Genomic DNA, 23,463 nt, shown 5'->3' with positions numbered 1-23,463 from the left:
GCAAAGTCAAGAAAAGGACTTCTAGTGCTGTTGTGACAAGCAAGTTGTTTGGCTGAGAATAAGGAGCAGGTAGCAGGAGAACCAGGAGACATTTAAGTGAGATAGGTTAAGTTGATGAACTGAGGTCCTAGAGGAATTGGGACACACAAAAAATTGAGAGCATAAGTAAAGCAGAAGGTAGATCATCAAGGCATTTCTAGTAGCAAATATTGGGAATTAAATGTCCATCACTAATGTTTTGGTTAAATAAAGCACAGGCTGCCCATTCATTAGAATATTGTATAATTTAGAATATTAAGAATGATAATGCAAATATATATTTGTTGACATAGACATCTCTGTCCATTGAATATCCAATAAAAGACCTGTTACAGGTGAGAGCTGTTGCCTTGAATTGATGTAACTCGGGGCCCCAGAGCTGGTCTCTTTGGAACACCTTTTATATAGAAACCAGGGTGATTGCTGCTTCCTGGAGTTGTGCATTCCAGGCACCCTGAATATGGTATAGTGTACTACTTGTGAAAAATTGGGTATGTGAGCATGTATGTACTTATTTGTCAAGATATTCACCAAAAATTAGTGGGTAACTCTGGGAGGATATTGAGTGATTTTTAATTTATTTTCTTTTTCTTTTGTGTGTGTGTGTGTGTGTGTGTTTAAACAATTGTTTGAATTTTAGAACAATTATTTTTATTTATAATCAAGCTGTTGTCATTTTGAAAAGCTCAGGTAAAAAAACAAGAATGAAGTTCAATATTAACAAAAAAGAGCTCTTTGAAGAAAGGAGAGTTGAACATTTATTTTAAAGAAACCCTGATTTAACTTTAGATGTGATAGAAGAAATCATAAAGGAAAAAAGATTTAATTACAGGAAAAAGTTTTCACAAAATCTCTTATACGTGAGAAATTGTCAAAATGAAAGACAACAGTCTGGGATGATAATGTTCATAGGAAATATAATAGGCTGGCATATATATCTTATATATAAAAAGTTTACTTTTATCTGTTGCTTGGAATATATTTCATTCTTCTTTAAGTTCACCGACTCTCTGTCATATATACTGGATGAGTTGCTTCATATTTAGACTGTGACTTTCTTGTATGGCTCTGCGTGCGTGTGTGTGTGTTTTTAGAAGTTTTAATTGCTCCACCACCACACACATTCTGTGCTTTTATCATATTCTCAAGACTTTGCAAACTCTTGGTCTTATTATTTATCTCTCTGGACTCACCTTTTCCTGAGTGACTCTTCTGTTCCCTTTGGCCTCGACTGTTTTCTTGCTTGAATCTGGACTGTTTGCTATCTAAATCTGCTGTATAACTATTATCCCTTAGTTTAGAGCCATTGTTTTCTGGCTACTGTGTCTTCCTCTTTTGCTGGAATATACTCTTAAGTAACTTTCTCAGAAAAGGTCACATTTCTGAATCTCTTCTTTGTGGAAATGTCTGTATTTTGCCCTCACATGAATTTGGTTTGAAATTCTGCTTAGGTCAGAAACCTTGGAGGCACTCTTGACATTGTTTCACTTCATTCCCCACATTCAGTGAATTCATCAGCAAATCCTATCAGATTTTCTTTTGAAAGGTATTAAAAATCCAGTCACTTCTCAGCACCTCTGCTCGTGCTGTTGTGGTCAGAGCCACCATCACCCCTTGCACCTATTGCAGCAGCTACCTGTCCTAATCTCTGGCCTCCACCAGTGCTGCTTCCCCACAGTCTGTTGTCCACCAGGCGGGCTGAATGTGTCTCTGTTCAAAACTCTGTTGACTTCTTGCCTCACTCAGAGTAAAAGCTAAAGCTTTACAGCAGAGTTGGCTCTCTTACCTCCCTGACATCATTGCTTCCCATTAGTCCCTTGTTCCCCTTTTTTTTAGCCATACTGGCTTTAATATATGTTGAATTAATTAGAATCATGTTTCTTCAGAACCTGAAGGCATTGTTCCCTTGCCTTTTACTATCCAGTGTTACTGATGAAAAGTCTGCTGAGTATTCTTTTGTAGGTGACCTGATCCTTTTTTCTTGGGAAGATTTTTACAATTTTCTCTTTATACTTCATGGTTAGAAATCTCAAAAGATCTAATTGGCTTTCATTTGGGGTATGGCATTTTATTGTTGGTCCTTTCAGTTTGAAGACTCATTATCTCCCTTCAGCCCTGGGAAATTTTCATACATTTCTTCGATAATTTCTTCATTTTTTACTCTCTTTTCAGAATGCTGTATTAACTGATATTAGTTGTTCTGAGCTACTCACTCACAACTTTTACACATTTCATTTTGTTTTCTCTTTATGGGCTACCTAGATATTTTCTAACCTTTCTTTTGAAAAACTTTTAGCAATCAAGTTTTTAATTTCCAGGGGCTTTTTCTTATTCATGGATTGTTCTTTTTTTAATAACATCATGTACTTGTTTATGGATGTACCATCTTTGAATCTCTTTAAGAATGTTAATGTGGATCTTTGAAATGTTTTCTGTTATTGGAATTGTTTACTCTGGGCTTAGAGTTTTAGTTCACCTTGATCTTTATTTTGCTGCATGTTCTACTCATATCCTGGTTATTCTAGATTTTTAATACATTTATTTAAGAAAGTAGGTTAGAGTAGCTGGTGTGTATGTCTGCTTTACTTTATGGTGAGGAGGCTAGAATTAGGTTGGAGGCAAGCTAAAAGCTGACCGTAATTACAAGGGAGACTACTAAAATGCTACATAACAAGGAGGGTTTTACTTTATGGCACTATTGTGTGGCACAAACACACAGCTGTAGTATTCTGATTTTCCTAGATGGTTTGTTCAGTATTTTTTGTAAGAAGCCTTCTGATTATTTTGCTTGGTGTTCAATACCTGGCACATTAGTAAGCCACTTGAATGTCACTATGATTTAATTTGTTCTTTTTTAAAAATTTTTTTGTGGTTAAAAAAAACCCGTAACATAAAATTTACTATCTTTACCAATTATTAAAAATTCTTTATTTTTTTTGGCCGCACCACATGGCTTGCGGGATCTTAGTTCCCCAACCAGGGATCGAACCTGAGCCCCAGCAGTGAAAGCGTCGAGTCCTAATCACTGGACCACTAGAGAATTCCCTGTCTTAACCAATATTAAGTGTACAGTTCAGAGGTGTTAAGTATATTCACATTGTTGTGAAACAGATCTCCAGAACTTTTTGATCTTGCAAATCTGAAACTCTGTACCCTTTAAACAACAACTTCCCTTTTCACCCTTTCCCCAGTACTCGGTAACCACCATTCTACTTTCTGTTTCTGTGAGTTTGCCTACTTTAGACATCTCGTATGGGTGGGATCATAGAGTGTTTGTCTTTTTGTGACTAGCTTGCTTCACTTAGTATAATGTCCTCAAGGTTCATCCATGTTGTAGCATGAGACCCGATTTCCTTCCTTTTAAGGCTAATATTCCATTATAAGTGCACACCACATTTTGTTTCTGTTCATGAATCAGTGGACACTTGAGTTACTTCCACCTTTTGGCTATTATGAATAATTCTGTTACAAACATGGGTATACAAATATCTCTGAGACTGAGACCCTGCTTTCAGTTCTTTTGGGTTTATGCCCAGAAGTGGAATTGATGGATTATTTAGTAATTTTATTTCTAATTTTTTGAGGGACCTCCATACTGTATTCTACATGGCTGCAACATTTTACATCCCCACCAACAGTACACAGTGGTTCTAATTTCTCCACATGCCTGCCAACAACTGTTATTTTCCATTTTGTTTGATAGTAGCTATCCCAGTGGATGTGAGGTGTGTAGATTCTTGGTTAGAATTGTATTTTAACCATATAATCTTCTCTACCTCTGAGAGATGTATTAGCTGGCCTTCCATGTCTCCTTTACTCTAGGAGGTACTTGCATTGGCATAGGTTTGTAGTAGTGAGGAACTGGTTTGAATGTCATGGGAAGATATCATTTTGAGAGAGGTGATGGAAGAATGGAAAGAATTTATTCCAATTGAATTTGAAATGACTTGAATGACTTTTCATTTTGAATCTGACTAATAGCAGTGTGGATGTAAAGGGAAGGAAAGATTAATTTATTGATCCTTGAGTTTTAGGTGATGAGAATATTGTTGTGGAAATAGATGCCTGGCAGGGCAACTAGGAATATGGGAGTGGTATTATGGGTCAGAAAACAGGTCTGGAAACTTGTTTTTGTGCGAGCCAGTGGGATAGAGGTCATAGTATTTCTCTTTGAAACATTCGTTTTCTTTAGAACAAAAATAATCTGATAAATTTTTCCTTCTCAATTTTTTTACAGCTCTTGCAAGCCTAGGATATGAAAAGAGCTGTGTGTTGTTCAATTGTGCAGCCTTAGCTAGCCAGATTGCAGCGGAACAGAACCTGGATAATGATGAAGGATTGAAAATCGCTGCTAAGCATTATCAGGTACGCAGAACAGAACATCAACACTAAGTTGGATTAAATTGAAAATAATTTGCGTTTAGGTTTATAAATGTTTCTTTACACATAGATGCTTTCTTGAAAAATAATGTACTTTTTAATGAATTGATACATATTTTGGAAGCCCTTAGATAAACTACTTACTTGTGGACCCAGCTCTGTTTTTCCTCACCATTGTATACCCAGCACCTAGCACAGTGCCTGGCACATAATAAAGGCTCAGTAGATGTTGGGAGAACAAATGATTAAATGTTTTGAGGTGAAATCCTTGGCAAATCCCTTTTAAATAAATGACCTCATTTAAAATATTTGTACGTTATTTTTACATAATTTTTCTTAGACACACTAAAAATTTTTACCAGTGTCACAAAAATTAAGACCTTTTGGCAAGAAAATTTTAACTCTGAGCTTGTGGAGAGGTCATAGTTAAATGTGGTCAGATGTGTAATGTTCTTAAATTAGCTAAATTTAGATTTTAGATACAGTCATTGACTAATATGGCATATTATTTGGCGGCAGTATGTTATTTACTCAGCTTTTCTTTTTTGTTTCAATTTAAAAAACAGTAAGTGATTATTGTTAAGTGATATCTGTAATTATGTTTTTATGTTTTATGTTCCTTTATAATTTACAGAGTATGTTGATGTTCACATAAACTTTTTGATGCATGTTATATAATGCCGTTTTCATTTTACAGACAAGGAGACTAAAGGGCAGAAGTGTTAATAAAGTGGTAGATTGGGGTTTCAGGTGTTCTGATTCCAAATTTTATGGAATTCCAAATGCTTCTTACACTGTCCCTCATGGCTCTGGAATTTGCTTGTCTCAGAGGTGGAGTTTGATCTTTCCCATTGTTTAAGTTTAGAAGAGAGGTGAAGAATGCTGTTCTAAGAAAGTGAGAGGAAAATGTACTTTAAACACACAACATGCTCCCAATTTTAGATGGGTGCAGATGACAAGCATGGTGCATATACCTTTCCTTTGTGAGGCTATAAATGGCAAATATTTTAAAATGTGAAAGTGAAGTAAAATTTTATTTAATTTTCCATTCATTGTAACTCCATTAGTTGGCATGTGAAATCTTAGAGGGCATTCTGAATTACTGAGGATATGTTCCATTCTGTGAGTCACCTCTGTGATTCACAGCAGGGTCCCCTAGTGTGATGGAAAGAGATCCTAGTTACCTGTCTGGGCTGTTTGCTACCAAGAAGCTCTGTGCCCTTGGCTAAGTGCTTTAAACTCTGTAGGTCTCCAGTCCATATTTGTGAATGAGAGACTGGATCCCTTGCAGTTCTAGTCTGTGATTCTGTGAGTTTACTAAGCAAGTCAGCTGATCACTCCTTGGAGACATTCTAGTTTTATGATACTTCATGACTGCAGCAATCATTGATGTTTACTTCAGTACAGTTAACCTTGAGTAACCAGCTCCTTAGTTGAGGCTCCAGGGCTCCTTAGTTGCAGCACATGGGCTCCTTAGTTGTGGCATGCGAACTCTTAGTTATGGTATGCATGTGGGATCTAGTTCCCTGACTAGGGATCGAACCCAGGCCCCCCCTGCATTGGGAGTGCAGAGTCTTATCCACTGCACTACCACAGAAGTGCCCCCCAGCACTTTTTAATCCCAGACTGCCACCTTTCTTTTTCCCAGGGTTATTTATTTCATAAAAGTGAAGTTATCTTAGTGTTAACCTCAGTGAAATATAATTGAGAAGAAAAATCTGATGGGGAACATGTCAGTAGGGAGCCCTGAAAGCCAAATAAAAGATCCGTAGCAATGGATAGTCATGCTGTTTCCCAGAGGACTAGGTATCAGTACTATTTAAGGTTTCCCCTAAGTATGGCATGTTTAGTTATTTGAGAGATGAATTTGGGACCAAAGCAAGAGCATTTCAGGACTAAAAACATTTTAATAATGTTTTATCCCTGCCTTTGTTCTCATGTTAGTTTTGAGGGAGTATTTCTAAAAAGTTTAATCAATTTTTCTCATCAGTTTACTTTGTTTGTTACTGCACTTGACTTTAATGTACATTAAATCTCTTGTTATTCTATAGTGTTTTAGAAAACTGTCCTTATTGTCTGTAGGTCAGATGTAAGTGGTTTTGTGTGTAACAGTAGAAAATTGTCTTGCTGAATTCTTACAGATTTAAAAGAAATTCTTTTCTTTCCTCTAGTTTGCTAGTGGTGCCTTTTTGCATATTAAAGAGACGGTTTTATCTGCCTTGAATAGAGAGCCTACTGTGGACATATCTCCAGATACCGTTGGGACTCTCAGTCTTATCATGCTGGCACAGGCCCAAGAAGTATTTTTTTTAAAAGCCACAAGAGGTAATTCCAGTTTGTCCTATATTTTGTTGCATGTGAAAAGAAGTGACAGGCTTTTAAAATAAGAAGGTGATTGTAATATGTTCAACACAGAACTTTCCTCTTTGAATTTGACCCACGGATTATTGAAAACTTTCAGCTTTCCTTTTCTGACCTTAAGGTGGTACAAATGCACATTTAAGAATGTAGGCTGTGTTTGAAGTCTTTTATGAAATATATAGTTACTGTCTTAAAACACTGAAATCTGGAATAGTATTTATATAGGTTTGTAGTGTGTCAAAAATTCGTTAATTCAGCAAATAAGTATTGGGTACAACTGTGTGCCAATCCCTGTGATAGGCTCTAGATAGAGTTAGCAGACAAACAAGATTTCTGTTTTCTGGAAGCTTACAATTTATTGTGGGGGAGGTGATAACAAGAAATTAAGTAGCCAAGGTAATTTTAAAGAGAGATAATTGCTGTGAAGAAAATAAGATGTGATAATGACTAGTGGTCTGGCAGTTGGGTAAGTATGTAGGGGGAGTCATGCTATTTTAGATTCATCATTCAAGAAGAGTTTCTTTGAGGAGGTCTTGTAACCAGACTTAACTGATAAGAAGGAGCCATCCAGGCAGAGTCCCTGGCCCTGTGAATGAGGGAATAAGAGCAATTCTTGTAAGGCTTGTGAATTAGTATGAGAGATTAGTATAAGACTGAATGAATATGTAAGTACAGAGAAATTGAAAATAAGGGAGCAGTCCATCAGGTGGAAGCTAAATGAACTGGAAAAGTTTTTCTTTTAAAATAACAGCTTATATTGAGGTAGAATTCATAAACAATAAAATTTAGCCTTTTAAAGTATACAGTTCATTAGTTTTCATTGTATTCAGAGTTTTGCAATAATCACCACTATCTTATTTTAGAACGTTATCATTACCCCCAAAAGAAACCCCATACCCACTGTCAGTCACTCTCCATTCCCTTTTCCCCCAGCTTCTAGCAACTGCTGATCTATTCTGACTCTTTGGATCTGCCTGTGGAATAATTAAGTTGTATGCAGAAGAATTGATTTCATCAATAAGAATTTTTTAAGACAAATGTACAAACTTGTGATCTCAATGTCTATACTGAGTTATTATGATATATCAGATTATTTTATATTTATTTTCATTATAATGGTCAATTTAATATTTTATTCCAGATAAAATGAAAGATGCTATCATAGCTAAATTGGCTAATCAGGCTGCAGATTATTTTGGTGATGCTTTTAAACAGTGTCAGTACAAAGATACTCTCCCCAAGGTCAGTTATTGTTTTTGTAAATACTTGGTTGTTTTGCATGTGGAAATATTTGGACATTTTTGTATATAAAAAGCAAATTAAAAATTATGTTTTTTAAAGAAATTTGAAATTTAAGGAGAGGCATTTGTAGAGTATATTTGTAGAAACAGTTTTTTTATTTAAGATGCATGACAAATTCTCTTTCATATTTAGGGGATGCCTTTGCTTCCACTCTTTACTAAACTTGTTTTTCCGAGCTAAAACTCTTGCTGGAAAATTTTGAACACCTGTCTCCAGTAATTTTATCACATCAGGGCATTGTGTAGTTTTGAATCATTGGTTATTTGGTACAGCATGAGTACTTGAGCATGTTGATTATTCACCCTTTTAATTATTGTCCTGTTTTCTTAGAGATGAATCTTAAAGCGCAGAAACAGACATAAAGACAAAAGGAAAAGGAAACTTAACAAATTCATCCAGTACTTTGATTAGAATTAAATTTTGCCAACAGGGCTAGAAAATTGGGCTGCTATTGGACAGCTAAGGAAAACAACCATCTAAAACCATGTATCACAGGAAGTATTAATTGTTTTAATATAAACCTTTCTGAAGTGGCATTTGAAGAGACTAGTCAGTGATGATCATTTGTAAATGACAAAGCAGATGATTAGACTAAGAAGTAAATTCAGAATGCTTAAAAACGGAAACTTACAGACTGAAATGTAGTATGATTCAACTGCTTTCTTTCAGAAACGTTCAAGGAATTAGTTTTGTCTGTATGATAGCAAATGATATTTGTTACATGCTCTTTTGTAGGGAAATTTATTGATTTATAAGTCATTCAGGAATCTTTATAAATTATGAAATTGCAGACAATTTTGTGGTGAAATAAAAAAGCATGTAAGTACATCAACACATTAGTCAGAATATGAGCACTAGGGAATTTGAAGATTCCTGGAGATTTAAAATTCACCAAGAGATCAGTAGAAATTTGCCCAGGACTCTTGGGTAGTAATAGTGTTGCTCTTAAAAAGAGACTTGGGATCTCCTCTCACCTTTTTTTCATCTGGAAGACCTCATGATCAGCTGCACAGTGTACCGTTACATCCTGTTGGGCCATTAGTTCAGTCCTGTCCCGAAGAGAAGAATGTCACCTACAAAGACTTGGAAACTACCTCTGCACCAATCCTGGTATTCCTTGAAAATCTCCTGTTTAAGTACCAAGTTGCTCCAGACTTACCTTGAGAACTGGCATGAGTACAGTTTGAGATTTAGATGTCTTTTATTTTTTGCCTTTTTACTAATAAATCTCATAAGATATTTTCATATTCTAGTTATAAAACTGGAATATCTGCAAGTAGTGACCCAGGAAGCTAGGAAATTATTCACTGGGAGACAGGAAAGCTCACAAGGTAGTAATTCAGTTTTTGATTCTCTTATTTTTTTGTCTAGACAGTGATTGTCTAGTATATTTCTTGGATATTATATGGCATGTACTTCCTAAAAACAATGAGGTTATAGGCTAGGATTTGACATTTTAGAAGATCCTCTGCTTTTTTGGTTCATGTTTTTGGATCTTCTAAAATTAATTTTGACTGGAATTTTTTTCAAAACAAATTAGGGCAAAATAGCACTTTATCATATTAGTCATTAGCTTAGTGCATTTGTCTGTTTGCTATGTGTTTTTGAGTATGTGATACTGAGTAATTTTTATATGGCTAAAAATCATCTTTATTAAAAAAGTCTCTTAGGACATGAATTTAAGAGGGAACTTACTTTACTGTCTTTTGTCTTTTAAACATGTTGAAACAGTCAGCTATAGAGCAATTTCATTAGTATATGTGAGTAATGGTGGTTTAGTTAACTCTTAAGGGCTGGGTAAGGGCTCACAAGAAAGCTTCTAAAGCCCTGTGCTTGGTATTCCTCTGTGAATGTCCATTCTACTTCTCTTTCTAATGCATGCTTTCCTTTCTTCTTTGTAAACAAAATGTTGACTTCATGGCTCAATTAAAGTGAATTGTAAAAGCTTAATTGGCTTCATTTAACAGTTAAAAAAGAAAAGAACCCAAACCTTAATTCTAATTGGAAGAAAAAAACTGAATTCATTGAATCCAGTCCATGCAAAATCATGTGGTCTTCTCTGTTTACACCTGACTAACCTATCTCTAAACCATTAATGGGGTGATTCTAATTTCTGTCTCCTTTTCCTTTTTCTTCCTGCATCCCATGTTGTCTGTGGTGGTTTGTGTGGTTGGACTCTCCCCTGGTCAGTATTTTTATTTCCAGGAGGTGTTTCCTGTCTTGGCTGCAAAGCACTGTATCATGCAGGCCTATGCTGAGTACCACCAGTCTATCCTGGCAAAACAGCAGAAGAAATTTGGAGAAGAGATTGCAAGGTTACAGGTGAGTTTCTCAGAAATAAATATTTAAGTAACTTGGATTTCTCTTTTTTTTGTTTTTTAAATAAATTTATTTATTTATTTTGGGCCGTGTTGGGTCTTCGTTTCTGTGCGAGGGCTTTCTCCAGTTGCAGCGAGCGGGGGCCACTCTTCATCGCGGTGCGCGGGCCTCTCACTGTTGCAGCCTCTCCAGTTGCGGAGCACAGGCTCCAGACGCGCAGGCTTAGTAGTTGTGGCTCACGGGCTTAGTTGCTCCGTGGCATGTGGGATCTTCCCAGACCAGGGCTCAAACCCATGTCCCCTGCATTGGCAGGCAGATTCCCAACCACTGCGCCACCAGGGAAGCCCGGATTTCTCTTTTTTTTAGTGAGATTCCCAAGTTTGCTCGTAAAAACCTTTCCCACTCATTTCCCCTGTCAACAGAGTCAGGTGATTGTTTTTATTTTCTAGGCTATACCTATTGTGTGCTTTTTGAAGTCTCATATTTTATCTAAAAATTTCATGCAAAATTTGCATTCAGTTTTCTTTTATTTATCCATGTTTATTGTAATATAAAATATTCTAAATTAATTATATGCTCCAGAAAGGATGTGGAGTACTTAACTTGTGGCCTAGCCTTGGTCTAAATTGGGTCATTACAATTCCACAGCTTGAAAAGGACAGTGGTAATAGATACATAAATAGATTTGGTAATCAGCAGAGTATCTTCTATGCTGTTGTATCAGCACTGGGTGTTGAGAAACTTGATGTGACATCTGGGGCAACTTTGCAGCAGGGGCAAGGGCTGTTTACATGAGTTGTTTGTATTTTGAGGGTTGGTAAGCAGAGGGTAGGAAGAGGACTGTTAAGGAAATTTAAATATGGACTGGTATTAGAAGATACATGCAAGTCTTATTTAGGAAGTTCAGTTTAATTAGTCTTTTCATGAGGAAAAAAACCCAAGTTTTATAAAAAATAAAATGTATGCTTGTATTATGCTCCACACCTCCACACTGACAAAATCAGAGACGGACACACTCAGATTATCAAACATACTTTATTTTTCCAGGGATTCACTTTGATTGTAATAACTTAGCATTATATGAAAATGCTTCTGAGAAAGGGGTTTCTGGGGGAGAGATTTTTTCAGGGTAGCATATTTAAAGTATTAGGAGTACTAGGAGTTTTTACTGAAAGAAGAACACACAACATAAGAGTTGGAGTTTAAGTTTTATTCAGGGACTTTACTGAGGACTGTGGCCTGGGAGACAGCCTCTCAGTAGCTCTGGGAAACCACTCTGAAGAGGTACGGGAGAAACCAGCTTATATATGATTTTGGCTAAGGAATATGTACAATCGGTCAGGCTTATGTCTCAGTAACATTACTGTTAGTCACAAAGAACAGATATCTCAAGTTAATGATTTTAGTGTTTTTCTATGTATGGGAAGATGTGGGAATCTGGTTTCATTAAAATTCTTCCTGAGATACGCATCTAACTGTCTAAGGGGGCTGTTTTTCGAAAGCATAGAGTACCTCATCTTGTTTTTCATCCTGAATTCCTCTCTCAGGGAGCAGTGTTGGTCAGCCACTGCACTGGATAATGACTGGGTGATGAGCACTGCTGTTTGTTTTACAGAAGTTTAGCTTTTTTATTTTGGGGGAATTCTGGGACTATTATATTCAAATAAGCCTTTATTCTCTATAAACCAGTTATATAAGAGGCTCTTTTGAAATTTTAATCTAATTTTTAAAACCCCTCTGGAAAAAGGAAACTTTCAAACTCAACATAACAAGAGATGAAGACTTTTTTCAGTTATAGACACACAAGAGTTTATGACTTCAGTTTTACACCTTTAGTCATAGGTCAGAAGTTAACATATAGAACACAAATACTTACTGATTCATATCTCCAAGGGCTGCTCCTCTTTCCATGAAGTATGAGATATTTTTCTACTTGATTTGAGCTCAGAAATAGGCAAACAGAACAAAACAGACAAAAAAGTTGACCAGCAAGTCATATTCTCCATAGTCTCTCCTGCCCCATGTACCTGATGGTTGCACCATTCAGTCAGCTTTGCAATCATTGTTAACAATAATGGGGAAAAGCTTATTAGTCACGAGCAAACCAGATATTAAAAACAAAATCACAAGAGTCAGGAATATCACAACAGTAGGTAAAATAACAAAGGGAAAAATTGTTGCTTGTGATTCACTTCTGGGGCCAAGAAAAGTTGAACCTGGACTTACACAGCTCATGAAGTGCGCTTATTGGACAGTGCAGTTCATTTGGCTCCAGAAGGTGGGTCCCCTTGATCATCCTGGTGGAGTCTCTAAAGTTGCCAAGGTATGATCTTCAAAAAGACATAAAAATACAGTTGACCCTTGAACAACACAGGCTTGACGTGTCCAAGTCCACTTATATGCAGGTTTATTTCAGTGAATAAATATTTGGCTCTCCGTATCTTCACGTTCTGAATTTATGGATTCAACCAAATGCTGGTCGTGTGCTATGTTTAATCTGCAGATGCAGAGTCTGGGTACGGAGGGCCAACTGTGGGACTTGAGAATTTGGATTTTGGTGTCTGTGGCAGGTCCTGGAACCAATCCCCCGCAGATACTGAGGGATGACTCTATATAGATAAAAAAATGTGACTCAGATAGAATGAATACATACATACATACAATAAATGAATTTGTTTAATTCATTAATGAGGGACCTAATGAGAGGATAAAACTGATTTTGTGAAAGTATTGTTTTTTTCTTTGTTATGATAGTAGCTTGTAGATATTAAGGAGATTGTTTATGCTTCTGTATGAATTTTATTTAAGTATTTACTATGGAAAATTTCAAAAATATATATATATAAAAGTAAGAATCATCAAATATCCATTACCCAGCTTCAGTGATTATCAATATTTTGCTTTGCGTTTCAGGTTTCCCCTTCCCCTCTTATTTTTTTGGAGTATTTTCAGCTGTCTTATGTATCATTTCATCCTTAAGTTACTTCAGTATATGTAAGTCTTAAAAAAATTAAAACCACAGTGTCATCCGATCTAGCACAATTAATACGAATTAATAATTCTAGTAATCTAATAGTATCCAAACATAGTTTAGCTTTCGCTGATTTTTTCTAAAATGTGTTTTTACAGTTGGTTTGTTCAAATTGAGGATTCATACATGGTCTTCATGTTGCATTTGGTTGATATGTCTCATGAATTTTTAATTTGTAATGGCCTCTGCTCCCCAACTGCCATGTTGAATTGTCCTCACTTTTTCTTGTTTTGTATGTTTCTTACACTGATTTCTGTGATGTCTGCTATCTCTTTCATGTTCCTTGCATAAATATTACAGTCTTCCTTAAACTATTTTCCTAGTTTTCTTCACTTTCTTTCCTGAGTTCTGCAGGTCCCGTTTCACATTTTCTTGCTATCTATCACCCACTGTTATCTGGGCCATCTGGTCCTCTGTTCATATTTTGTGTGTCTTTGGTACTGTGATTGCATCCTTAAGTTTTTAGCTTATTTTAGTTTTTTTAGTATGCTGTGTTCTTTGCTTTGTGGCAATATTTCTTTCTTTCTTTATTTTTTTTTTTTGGCTGTGCTGCGAGGCTTGTGGGATTTTAGTTTCCCGACCAGGGATCGAACCCGAGGCCACAGCAGTGAAAGTGCGAGTCCTAACCACTGGACTGCCAGGGAACTCCCTGTGGCAACGTTTCTTCAGTGAATTTTCATTATCTGTTGGAAAGTTAAACTGTTCTTTTTCATCCTTTTCCTTATGGTTTCTTAGTGTTGAGGCAGATGGGATGCCTTTTCAGTCACTTGTGTTTGAATGAGCTTGATTTTAGTCGGGGAATAGCAAGAGGTTCCTGGGTGGGGGAACTGCAGGGTATCTTTCCCAGCCTCCTTGTGTAGGGCCCTTCCTCCTCTCCTCTCTGCTTCTCAAAGCCTGGTGTAGGAAGGATTCCACTTCTGTGCCTGTATTTCCCTGAGTTCCTCACAGCCTTTGCTTTTCCAGGTGATGCATCTATTTTCAGAGTTTGTATTTTGTTGACATTTTCTGAGTGCTCATCCCCTTTCCTCCTTCTCCCCACTTTCAGTCCTCTGTTCTGCTTCCCCCAGCATCCCTGCCCTTGTAATTATCTGCCTCTGTGCTCAGCAGCTCCTTGGAACCAGGCTCCTCAGTATTCCATTTTTCCTGTGACCCCTGGGTGGCTCCAGGCAGGCCATTTGGCTTTACCGTTATTTTTGAGCTGGCAGCTGTCACCTCATTGCGTTTCATTGTTTTTAGATTTGCTTAATTAAGCACTTTCCCCTCAGGGTGGGGCCCTTAGCCTTCCCCTGTTTCTTCTGCTGTATTCAGCATTTCTTATGCTCCTAATAATTTTTCAATTTGGGGGAGCGTTTGACCACATTTACAAATCAAATTTGATGTACAGATCACTTTAAAAAGTGATTTAAATATGTGTATTTTCCCATCTCTTGGTTTACAGTAAAGGTATAGCTTTTTTCCTTGTTTTGGTTATCCTTGTTTCTATTTCATGTTAATCTTGTACATATATTTTAAAATTTATTCCTGGATATTTTGTCTTCCTGTTGCTAGTTAACAATGGATTTTTTCTTTAATTATCTTTTCAAAGTGGTGGTTATCTGTATTCGCTCTGTTGATTTTGAATCTAAGCTATCTCTTATTTAGAGTAGTTAATTCTCTTAGCTTTTGCTGGTATACAAATATATACCAGCAAAAGATGGTAAATAATAATTGTTCCTTTTCTTTTCTAAATTTTATACCTCTAATTTTATCCTTTTGTCTGGTTATTTTGACATGTTCTGTGTTCTATGTTCATGACAATACTGGTGATCTTTGTTTTATTTTGACTCCAGGAATGTTTCTTTTATTTTTCTGCTAAGCATGAGATTAACTTTGGAGGTTAAGATTTTAACATGTTAAGGAACTGGATATCTATTTTTATTTTACTAAAATTTTAAAAATTGTCAAGAGTGAATATTTTATCAAATGATTTTTCAGCATCTTTGGAGATAATTTGATTTTTTAAACTAAAACTTATTATTTGGAGAATTACATAAGTAGCTTTTTAAATATTAAACCCTTCTTGTAATTTTGGTGTTTTAGACTGCTTTATCTCTTCATGTGGTCGCTTTATATAGATGGTCTTTATATACCTGAGAATATTATGTATTCTCTAACTGTGGAGCCCAGGGTTCTCCATGTCTGGTAAATCAGACTCATTAATTGTGTTGTTCAGATCTTCTATAATCTTACACATTTTTTGTTTACTCCATTTATTTCTGAGACAGGAATGTTAAAATCTTCCACTCTAATGCTGGGTAGATTTATCAATTTTTCATTATAATTGTTTATATAAAGGCTTGCTTTTTTTTTTTTTTTTTTGCGGTATGCGGGCCTCTCACTGTTGTGGCCTCTCCCATTGCGGAGTACAGGCTCCGGACGCACAGGCTCAGCGGCCATGGCTCACGGACCCAGCCGCTCCACGGCATGCGGGATCCTCCTGGACCGGGGCACGAACCCGTGTCCCCTGCATCGGCAGGTGGACTCTCAACCACTGCGCCACCAGGGAAGCCCGATAAAGGCTTTTAAATACAATATTTAAGAGGTTTTATATCTTTCTGGCAAATTGGAAAGTGTTTTATATTGAATTTATCCCTAATAATGCTTTTGACTTTATTGTCTATTTTATCTGGTGTTACTATACCTAATACCACCTGAGTAATTTGAACCCTAACTTTATGTGAGGCATGTGTTCATCTTATGTATCACAAGGGCAGCCTTTAAAGAAAAAATTCCTATTGGTGCTGACACAGCATGCTTCCTTGTTGATTTCCTATGTTGCATAATTTTTTTCTGACTCATCCTTTTCATCACGGGTATAGCCCTTTGAGGTTACTGTCTTCATGTGGAGCGTGAAAGGGATGTGTCTTAGTTTTCTGTCTTATGTAGTTTCAAGACCCGTGTCTTAAGTCTCCCTGAGGGCTTTTAATGCATTTTAATAGCTTGTCCTTTGGGTACAGAAATACCCAACAGCCAGAGCCAGCTTTCCTCAATGTCAGTTTATAGTTTTGATTTCTTTTATTTTCTTGGTAATTCATTCATGTCTTTAAAGGGATATCTGCTCTGTATTATTCTTCATTTTTGATATTTTGGTATTTTGTGATGGGAGAATTTCTAGGCTGTTCTGTTGACCACACTTATAGTAATGCCAATCCTCAAAGATTTTTTTAAGAAAACAGTGCTTGGATACCTGGTTGAAAAAAAGAAAGAAAATATTCTCTTTTTCTTTTTACATTTTAACTAGCATGCGGCAGAATTGATTAAAACAGTGGCATCTCGCTATGATGAATATGTCAATGTGAAGGAATTTTCTGACAAAATCAACCGTGCCCTTACTGCAGCAAAGAAGGATAATGACTTCATTTATCATGATCGAGTTCCAGACCTTAAAGATCTAGACCCTATTGGCAAAGCCACACTTGTGAAATCTACGCCAGTCAGTGTACCCATCAGCCAGAAATTCACTGGTATGTCAAACTGTTCAGAGGCACTTTAATCTTATTTATATTTTCTGCAGTTTAATCTACTTTTTGTAGCTAAAATCACATAATTGGCGATTGTGTGTTTTGAATATAATTTGCTTTCATGTTGTTCAAAGTGAATATGAGAATAAAAATTACAGTGAAATTTTAAGATGGAAAGTAAATGGTAGTAAAGCATGAAGTATATATACAACAGAGTCAGAAAACTTGAAACTGTGTCTGAGTAATGATAACGACCTCAGTGAGCATTTGTCTTTATGTTAACATTTGTTATTTAAGATTCTGCTAATAAAAATAAACATACATAAATATGACTTTAAACATATAAACTTCTGGAGTCATGGTTGTATCAAATGTTATAGTATCCTTGAATATTGTAGGTATATGCAATATTATGGTAGCCTCTAGCTGAGATGCCAAGGATAATATTCTAAGTTATTGGGTGGTTATTTTACAGTTGGCCATCTGTATCTATAGTTCCACAGCCATGAATGCAAGCAACTGCTGATTGAAAAATATTCACATACAACATTTCCAGAAAGTTCCAAAAAGCAAAACTTGAATTTGCCATCCTCTGGCAACTATTTACATAGCATTTACATTGTATTAAATATCATAAGTAAGCTAGAAATGATTTAAAGTATTTGGGAGGATATGTGTAGGTTATATGCAAATACTGTGCCTTTTGTGTGTGTGTGTGTGTGTGTGTGTGTGTGTGTGTGTGTGTGTGTGTGTTACGCGGGCCTCTCACTCTTGTGGCCTCTCCCACTGTGGAGCACAGGCTCCGGATGCGCAGGCTCAGCGGCCATGGCTCATGGGCCCAGCCGCTCTGCGGCATGTGGGATCCTCCCGGACCGGGGCACGAACCCGTGTCCCCTGCATCGGCAGGCGGACTCTCAACCACTGTACCACCAGGGAAGCCCCTGTGCCATTTTTTATAAGGGACTTGGGCATCCACGGATTTGGTATCTGCTGGGGGTCCTGGAACCAATCCCCCCAGATACCAAGGGATAACTGTACTTATTTCTATTTAACAAACACAAAGTGTCTACCATGTACCAGAAACTCTTTTCAGCACTTTCCAAATATTAGCTCATTTATTTCTCAGAACAACTCCATGAGACAGGTACTATTATTATCCCCATTTGACTGATAAGGATACTGATGCAGAGTGGTTAAGCCATTTACCCAAGGTTACAGAACCAGGAAGTGGTAGAGCTGGAAACCATAGCACTGTGGCCCACTCAGTTTCATCAACAAATAAGCATTGTTTTCTCCTGTGTAGATCTTCACCAAAGATCCTTTAAACTTAATGACTAACACATCTTTAAAAGCTAAGAAAATTAAGTTCAAAGAAAAAGCTTTCGTTATCATTGTCCACGAATATGGTGATCTAAAAATTCTCTTCATCGTATTTTCAATAGTGATTTAGTTTTGTTCTTTAAATATCTGTAGACTTTTAATGTGAATATTGGAAAGGAAATATGAGTAGTCACTTTACAGTTTGAGTTTTTGTCTTAAAATTTTCTTGAAATTTTAATTCCTAATTTTAGATCTGTTTGAGAAGATGGTTCCTGTGTCAGTGCAGCAGTCTTTGGCTGCCTGTGGTCAGAGGAAAGCTGATTTAGTTAACAGATCAATTGCTCAAATGAGAGAAGCCACCACTTTGGCAAATGGGTCAGTAGAGCTTAACTTTCATAAATTTATCTCTAAAGTTCTGATGTTTCCTGATTGATTATTTATGAACGTTGTAGTTTTCTGAGCTCAGAGCTGAATGTCAAGGATATTTGAAATAACAAATACACACACATTTCTTGGGGACACTATATTTACTGAACCCTGGCAAATATATTATAGTTGGAAGAAATTTAATTACTGAAACAAAGTGAAAATATTTGACCACTAATTTGTATTTTAGGGGATTTTTTTTGAGGGAAATGTGAAGTAGAACTGAACTTTCAAGGTTAAGATACATGTACGTTCAGTATTCTGAAACAGTTTTTGTTTTTGGTGGATTGAAGCTAAGAAAATAATACGTTGTTTTAAAAAATATATTAAGTATAATTTTCACACAATAAAATACACCCATTTTAAGTGTATAGTTCAGTTCTTTTTGATAAATATGTATACCCATGTAACTACCAGCATCATGATCAAGATAGAGAACATATCCATCACCCTAAAAAATTCCCTCATGCTTTTCCATTCAATTCCTCCTCCTCTACCCTCTAGCCACTTCTGATCTGCTCCTTGTCACCATAGGTTAGTTTTACCTTTTATACAATTTACTATAAATGTAATCATTATAGCATGTGCAATATGTACATGACAGTATATAGTATATTATATACAGTAAATAGTACATTATATATGATATATATTGATAGTACATTATATACGGTGTATAGTATTGCTACAGTATGTATAATATGCAATACTTGCAGTATGCACAGCATATAACAGTATATATTAAAAATGTGTTGGGCTTCTTTCACTTAGCATAATCTATGTTTTATGCATCAGTTTGATTCTTTTTATTACTGAGCAGTATTCCTTTTTATGGTTAAATAGTTTGTTAATTCTTTCACCTTTTAATGGACGTTTCAGTTGTTATGAACATTGATGTACAGATTTTTGTGTGGACATGTTTTATTTCTCTTGCATAAGTAACCTAGGATTAGAATTGCTGAGTTGTATGGTTAGTGTATGTTTCACTTCGCATGAAATGTCCAGATGGTTTTCCAAAGTCATTGTTCCTGCACTGTGTGAGAAATGCACTTGCTCTGCATCCTCATCAGAACTTAGGATTGTCAATCTCTTTAATTTTAGCCATTTTAGTGTTTGTGTAGCAGTATCTCATAGTGGTTTAATTTTCATTCCCCTGATGACTGACGATGTTGAGCAACTCTTCATGTGCTTATTAGCCATTCATATATCTTTGTGAAGTGTCTGTTGAAATCTTTTTGCTCATTTTTAGAAACTGAGTTTTTCTTCTTAATAATTTTTAAAGAGTTCTTTACATATTTTAGAGGCAAGTCCTTTATCAGAAATGTTACTGAGAATTTTTTCCTAGTCTTGTTTGCTTTTTCATGTTTTTAATTTTGATGAATGCATAGGTTTTGACCTCATTTTACCTTTTCCAGTGAGAAAGCAACATAAGTTTACTCCAACATCCCCTCCATTTTGTAAATGAAATAATAGAATAATAGTTATTGTGCCACAAAACAGAACAGATGAAGATGCTGTGTTAATACATAGACCAACTATGTACTCTTGAAATTTTGCTTAGATGATATGAAATTATAACCATTTTGTGTATTACTTCTGTTTTGTCACTGACAGTATAACAATCAGGAGTGTGATAAAAGATTGCATTTTCAAAATAGAAGTTTTGACTTTTAATTACTTAGACTGAAAGAAGTTAAATTTACCTGTGAGCCAAAGGTATCTAGTATATTTTAATGCATATTTCTTACCTTTTAGCTTTCAGTTCTGAACTGTGAACCTAACTTAACTCTTTAATGATTTTGTTTTAATTTTATCATCACTGATTTTCTGTTTTTCCTCTATTTTTGCTTTATGTTTCCATTGACAGGGCTTACCCACTTTTTTGGAGTGCTAACTCTGCTGCTATTGATTTGGATACAGGATATCAGTGTTTTAAAGGAGGATTAGACCTCTAGATGACATACTATCTCATTTTTTCAGGGTGTTAGCTTCACTTAATCTTCCAGCAGCAATTGAAGATATATCTGGAGATACTGTACCTCAGTCTATACTGACTAAGTCCACATCTGTGATTGAACAGGGAGGCGTCCAGACTGTTGATCAGTTGATCAAAGAGCTACCTGAACTTCTACAAAGAAATAGAGAAATCCTAGATGAGGTATGTTTTAAGAGATTTGCTTTTCAAGTAAAAACTTTTCAGCCCCATGGTATCCAGCAGGGATTAGGACTCAAGGCTTCTTCCTATTGGGTTTTACAAGGTAGCACTCATCATTTAGGTGACTTTGCTGTGGCCCAGACAGAGTCTGCTCTTCAGCCTCAAGAGGAATTCTGAGTGAGTGAAAATGGGGTCATATGTGTCTTAAGGGTATATAAATGCACATTACTGAAACTCGTACGACCATTGTGTAAAACTAGTATACTGTGAGAAATTACTGTCACACAAACTGTTCACAATTAATGATTTTTTTTTTCCTATGAAAGATTAGGTCTCTGGTGAGCAACGAATCAGACTAAGGAAGTTAGGCTATCAAATGTTTTATAAGCCGACTATACCTATCTTTTAGTAGAAAGGAGATTTTTTTTATCAATAAGAATGGAACACTCAAGTTTTTGGCTAAAGACAACTATTTGCCAATGTTATTCTCCTTTTACTGTGCTTTCACCTCTTTCCCCTAATTGCTACATTTGTTTCTTTAGCTATAAATATATTCAGGCTGGTTATTTTGGCTTTTGTCAGTTTAGGAGTCACATCTTTTTTAGGTGACTTCTGTTCTCAGTGCTTTAATTCATATTTTGATCTTTCAGTTAACTATCAGAGGATGTTGTATTTACATCATATCCAAGTACTTTGGGGGCAGAGATGACAGTGTGAACCTTGAGGATAAGAATATATACCTTCCAGGGTTATTTAAAGGATTAACTAAAATAAAACAAATATTAATGTGAAAAAAAGCTCATCTCATAATTAAGGAAAAACTGGCTTTATTAGTGTATATGATATGTCTGTTGTCTGCCTATCTTAATATGAAGTATTTTTATTTATTTTATTTGATGTTCCTAACAGCCTTATGAGTCAGAGTCACTGTTATTCTGTCAGTTGTACTTGGAGAGTCTCATTTTAAGTAAGTTGTTAGTTGTGAAGCTGATACTGTTTTTGAGTGTTTATCTCTGTGGTTGCAAATTTAATTTTAGTCTTGATTTTGAGAAAATTTAAAGTGTCCACTAATTTATTTTTTAAATGATAAATTTATCTTGCTTGGGAGCTGTTGGGCCTTTTCCATCTTAGATTCATGGATTCTGTTTCTTCAGTTACTCTTTTTTCCTCCATTCTCCTAATGAATTCCTGTTAGATTGATTGTGGTGCTTCTGGGTCAGTTCTTCACATCTCTCTCTCTTTTTTCAAAAAAAAATAATTAATTAATTTGACTGCACTGGGTCTTAGCTGCAGCACTCGGGATCTTTGTTGCCACCTGCGAGATCTTCATTGCGGCATGCAGGATCTAGTTCCCTGACCAGGGATCGAACCCAGGCCCCCTGCATTGGGAGCATGGAGAGTTAACCACTGGGCCACCAGGGAAGTCCCACACCTCTTAAAGTTTCTATTACGTTTTCTCTTTGTGCTCTTGTTCTGTCTGGGAGGTTGTCTCAGGCTAGCCATCCAGCTTATTAATTGGCTGTTTAGCTGTGCCTTATTGTTTGTTTCCTGGTTTTCATTTCCAAGATTGGTTCTTTTAATAAATCACCTATATTAATCTCACAACTACATGTGTCTTTTTTTTTTTGAGATAAAATTCACATAACATAAAAGTTCACCATTTTAACCTCTTCAGACTTTTAGTACATTCACAGTATTGTGTGAGCACCAACACAATCTGATTTCAGAACATTTTCATCACCCCCAAAAGAAAGCCTGTACCCATTAACTCCTCATGGAGTTGAGTCACTCATTCTCCCTTTCCCCTTGCTCTTGGCAACCACAAATCTAATCTCGATTTCTATAGATTTATTTATTCTGGACATTTCAGATAAACGGAATCATGCCTTTGGAGTGTTTTTGTCATAAAGGGGTGTTGGATTTTGTCAAATATTTTTTCTGTATCTCAATGATTATATGGGTTTTTTCCCCTTCATTTTACTAATACAGAGTATTACATTAATTGATTCTTAGATGTGAACCACCCTTGTATTCCTAGTATATCCCACTTTGTCATGGTGTAGAATCCATTTTTTTTTTTTTTTTTTTTTTTTTGCGGTACATGGGCCTCTCACCACTGTGGCCTCTCCCACTGTGGAGCACGGGCTCCGGACACGCAGGCCCAGCAGCCATGGCTCACAGGCCCAGCCGCTCCGCGGCACGCGGGATCCTCCCTGACCGGGGCACAAACCCGCGTCCCCCGCATCGGCAGGCAGACTCCCAACCACTGCGCCACCAGGGAAGCCCTAGAATCCTTTTAATGTGCTGCTGGATTTGGTTTGGTAGTATTTTGTTGAGCATTTTGCATTTATATTCATAAAGGATATTGGTCTGTAGTTTTCTTGTTGTGTCTTTGACTTTCAACTTGTGTGTCCTTGTGGTTGTGTCTTTTGTAAATGGCGCATAGTAAGGTTTTTCCTTTTCTTTTAGTTTGACAATCTTCATCTCTGTTTGTAGAGGGTTAAATCTGTATATATTAGCTGTGATTATTCATATATTTGGAATCATGTTCTTCTATATTTTGTATTTTCTACTCGTCTCACTCTTTTGATTTCCTTCTTTTTTTGTCCCTCCTCACCCTTACGTTTTCC

At 36.3% G+C, this 23,463-nt stretch overlaps 1 protein-coding gene across 3 annotated transcripts in view; it reads left to right on the top strand.

The window, feature by feature from the left end:
• The window catches only part of PDCD6IP (programmed cell death 6 interacting protein), a 62,095-nt gene that overhangs the window by 16,312 nt on the left and 22,320 nt on the right, over positions 1-23,463 (top strand). For 2 of the 3 annotated variants that reach the window (XR_004352068.1, XM_032647551.1), the window contains exons 4-10: positions 4,277-4,404; positions 6,591-6,744; positions 7,922-8,022; positions 10,288-10,404; positions 16,713-16,935; positions 18,504-18,627; positions 20,659-20,836. Coding sequence is in view for 2 of the 3 variants with exons in the window: in XM_032647551.1 (XP_032503442.1) it covers positions 4,277-4,404; positions 6,591-6,744; positions 7,922-8,022; positions 10,288-10,404; positions 16,713-16,935; positions 18,504-18,627; positions 20,659-20,836 (1,025 nt within the window). In the remaining variant the exon portion in view is untranslated. Of the gene's footprint in view, positions 1-4,276; positions 4,405-6,590; positions 6,745-7,921; positions 8,023-10,272; positions 10,405-16,712; positions 16,936-18,503; positions 18,628-20,658; positions 20,837-23,463 lie in introns of all 3 variants that reach the window. The other variant, XM_032647550.1, reaches the window with a different exon arrangement.

Source organism: Phocoena sinus, chromosome 11 (assembly GCF_008692025.1).
Source record: "Phocoena sinus isolate mPhoSin1 chromosome 11, mPhoSin1.pri, whole genome shotgun sequence".
Lineage (NCBI taxonomy): Eukaryota > Metazoa > Chordata > Mammalia > Artiodactyla > Phocoenidae > Phocoena > Phocoena sinus.
The sequence above is the reverse complement of the archived record's forward strand: the minus strand, read 5'-3'. Positions and strand labels throughout refer to the sequence as shown.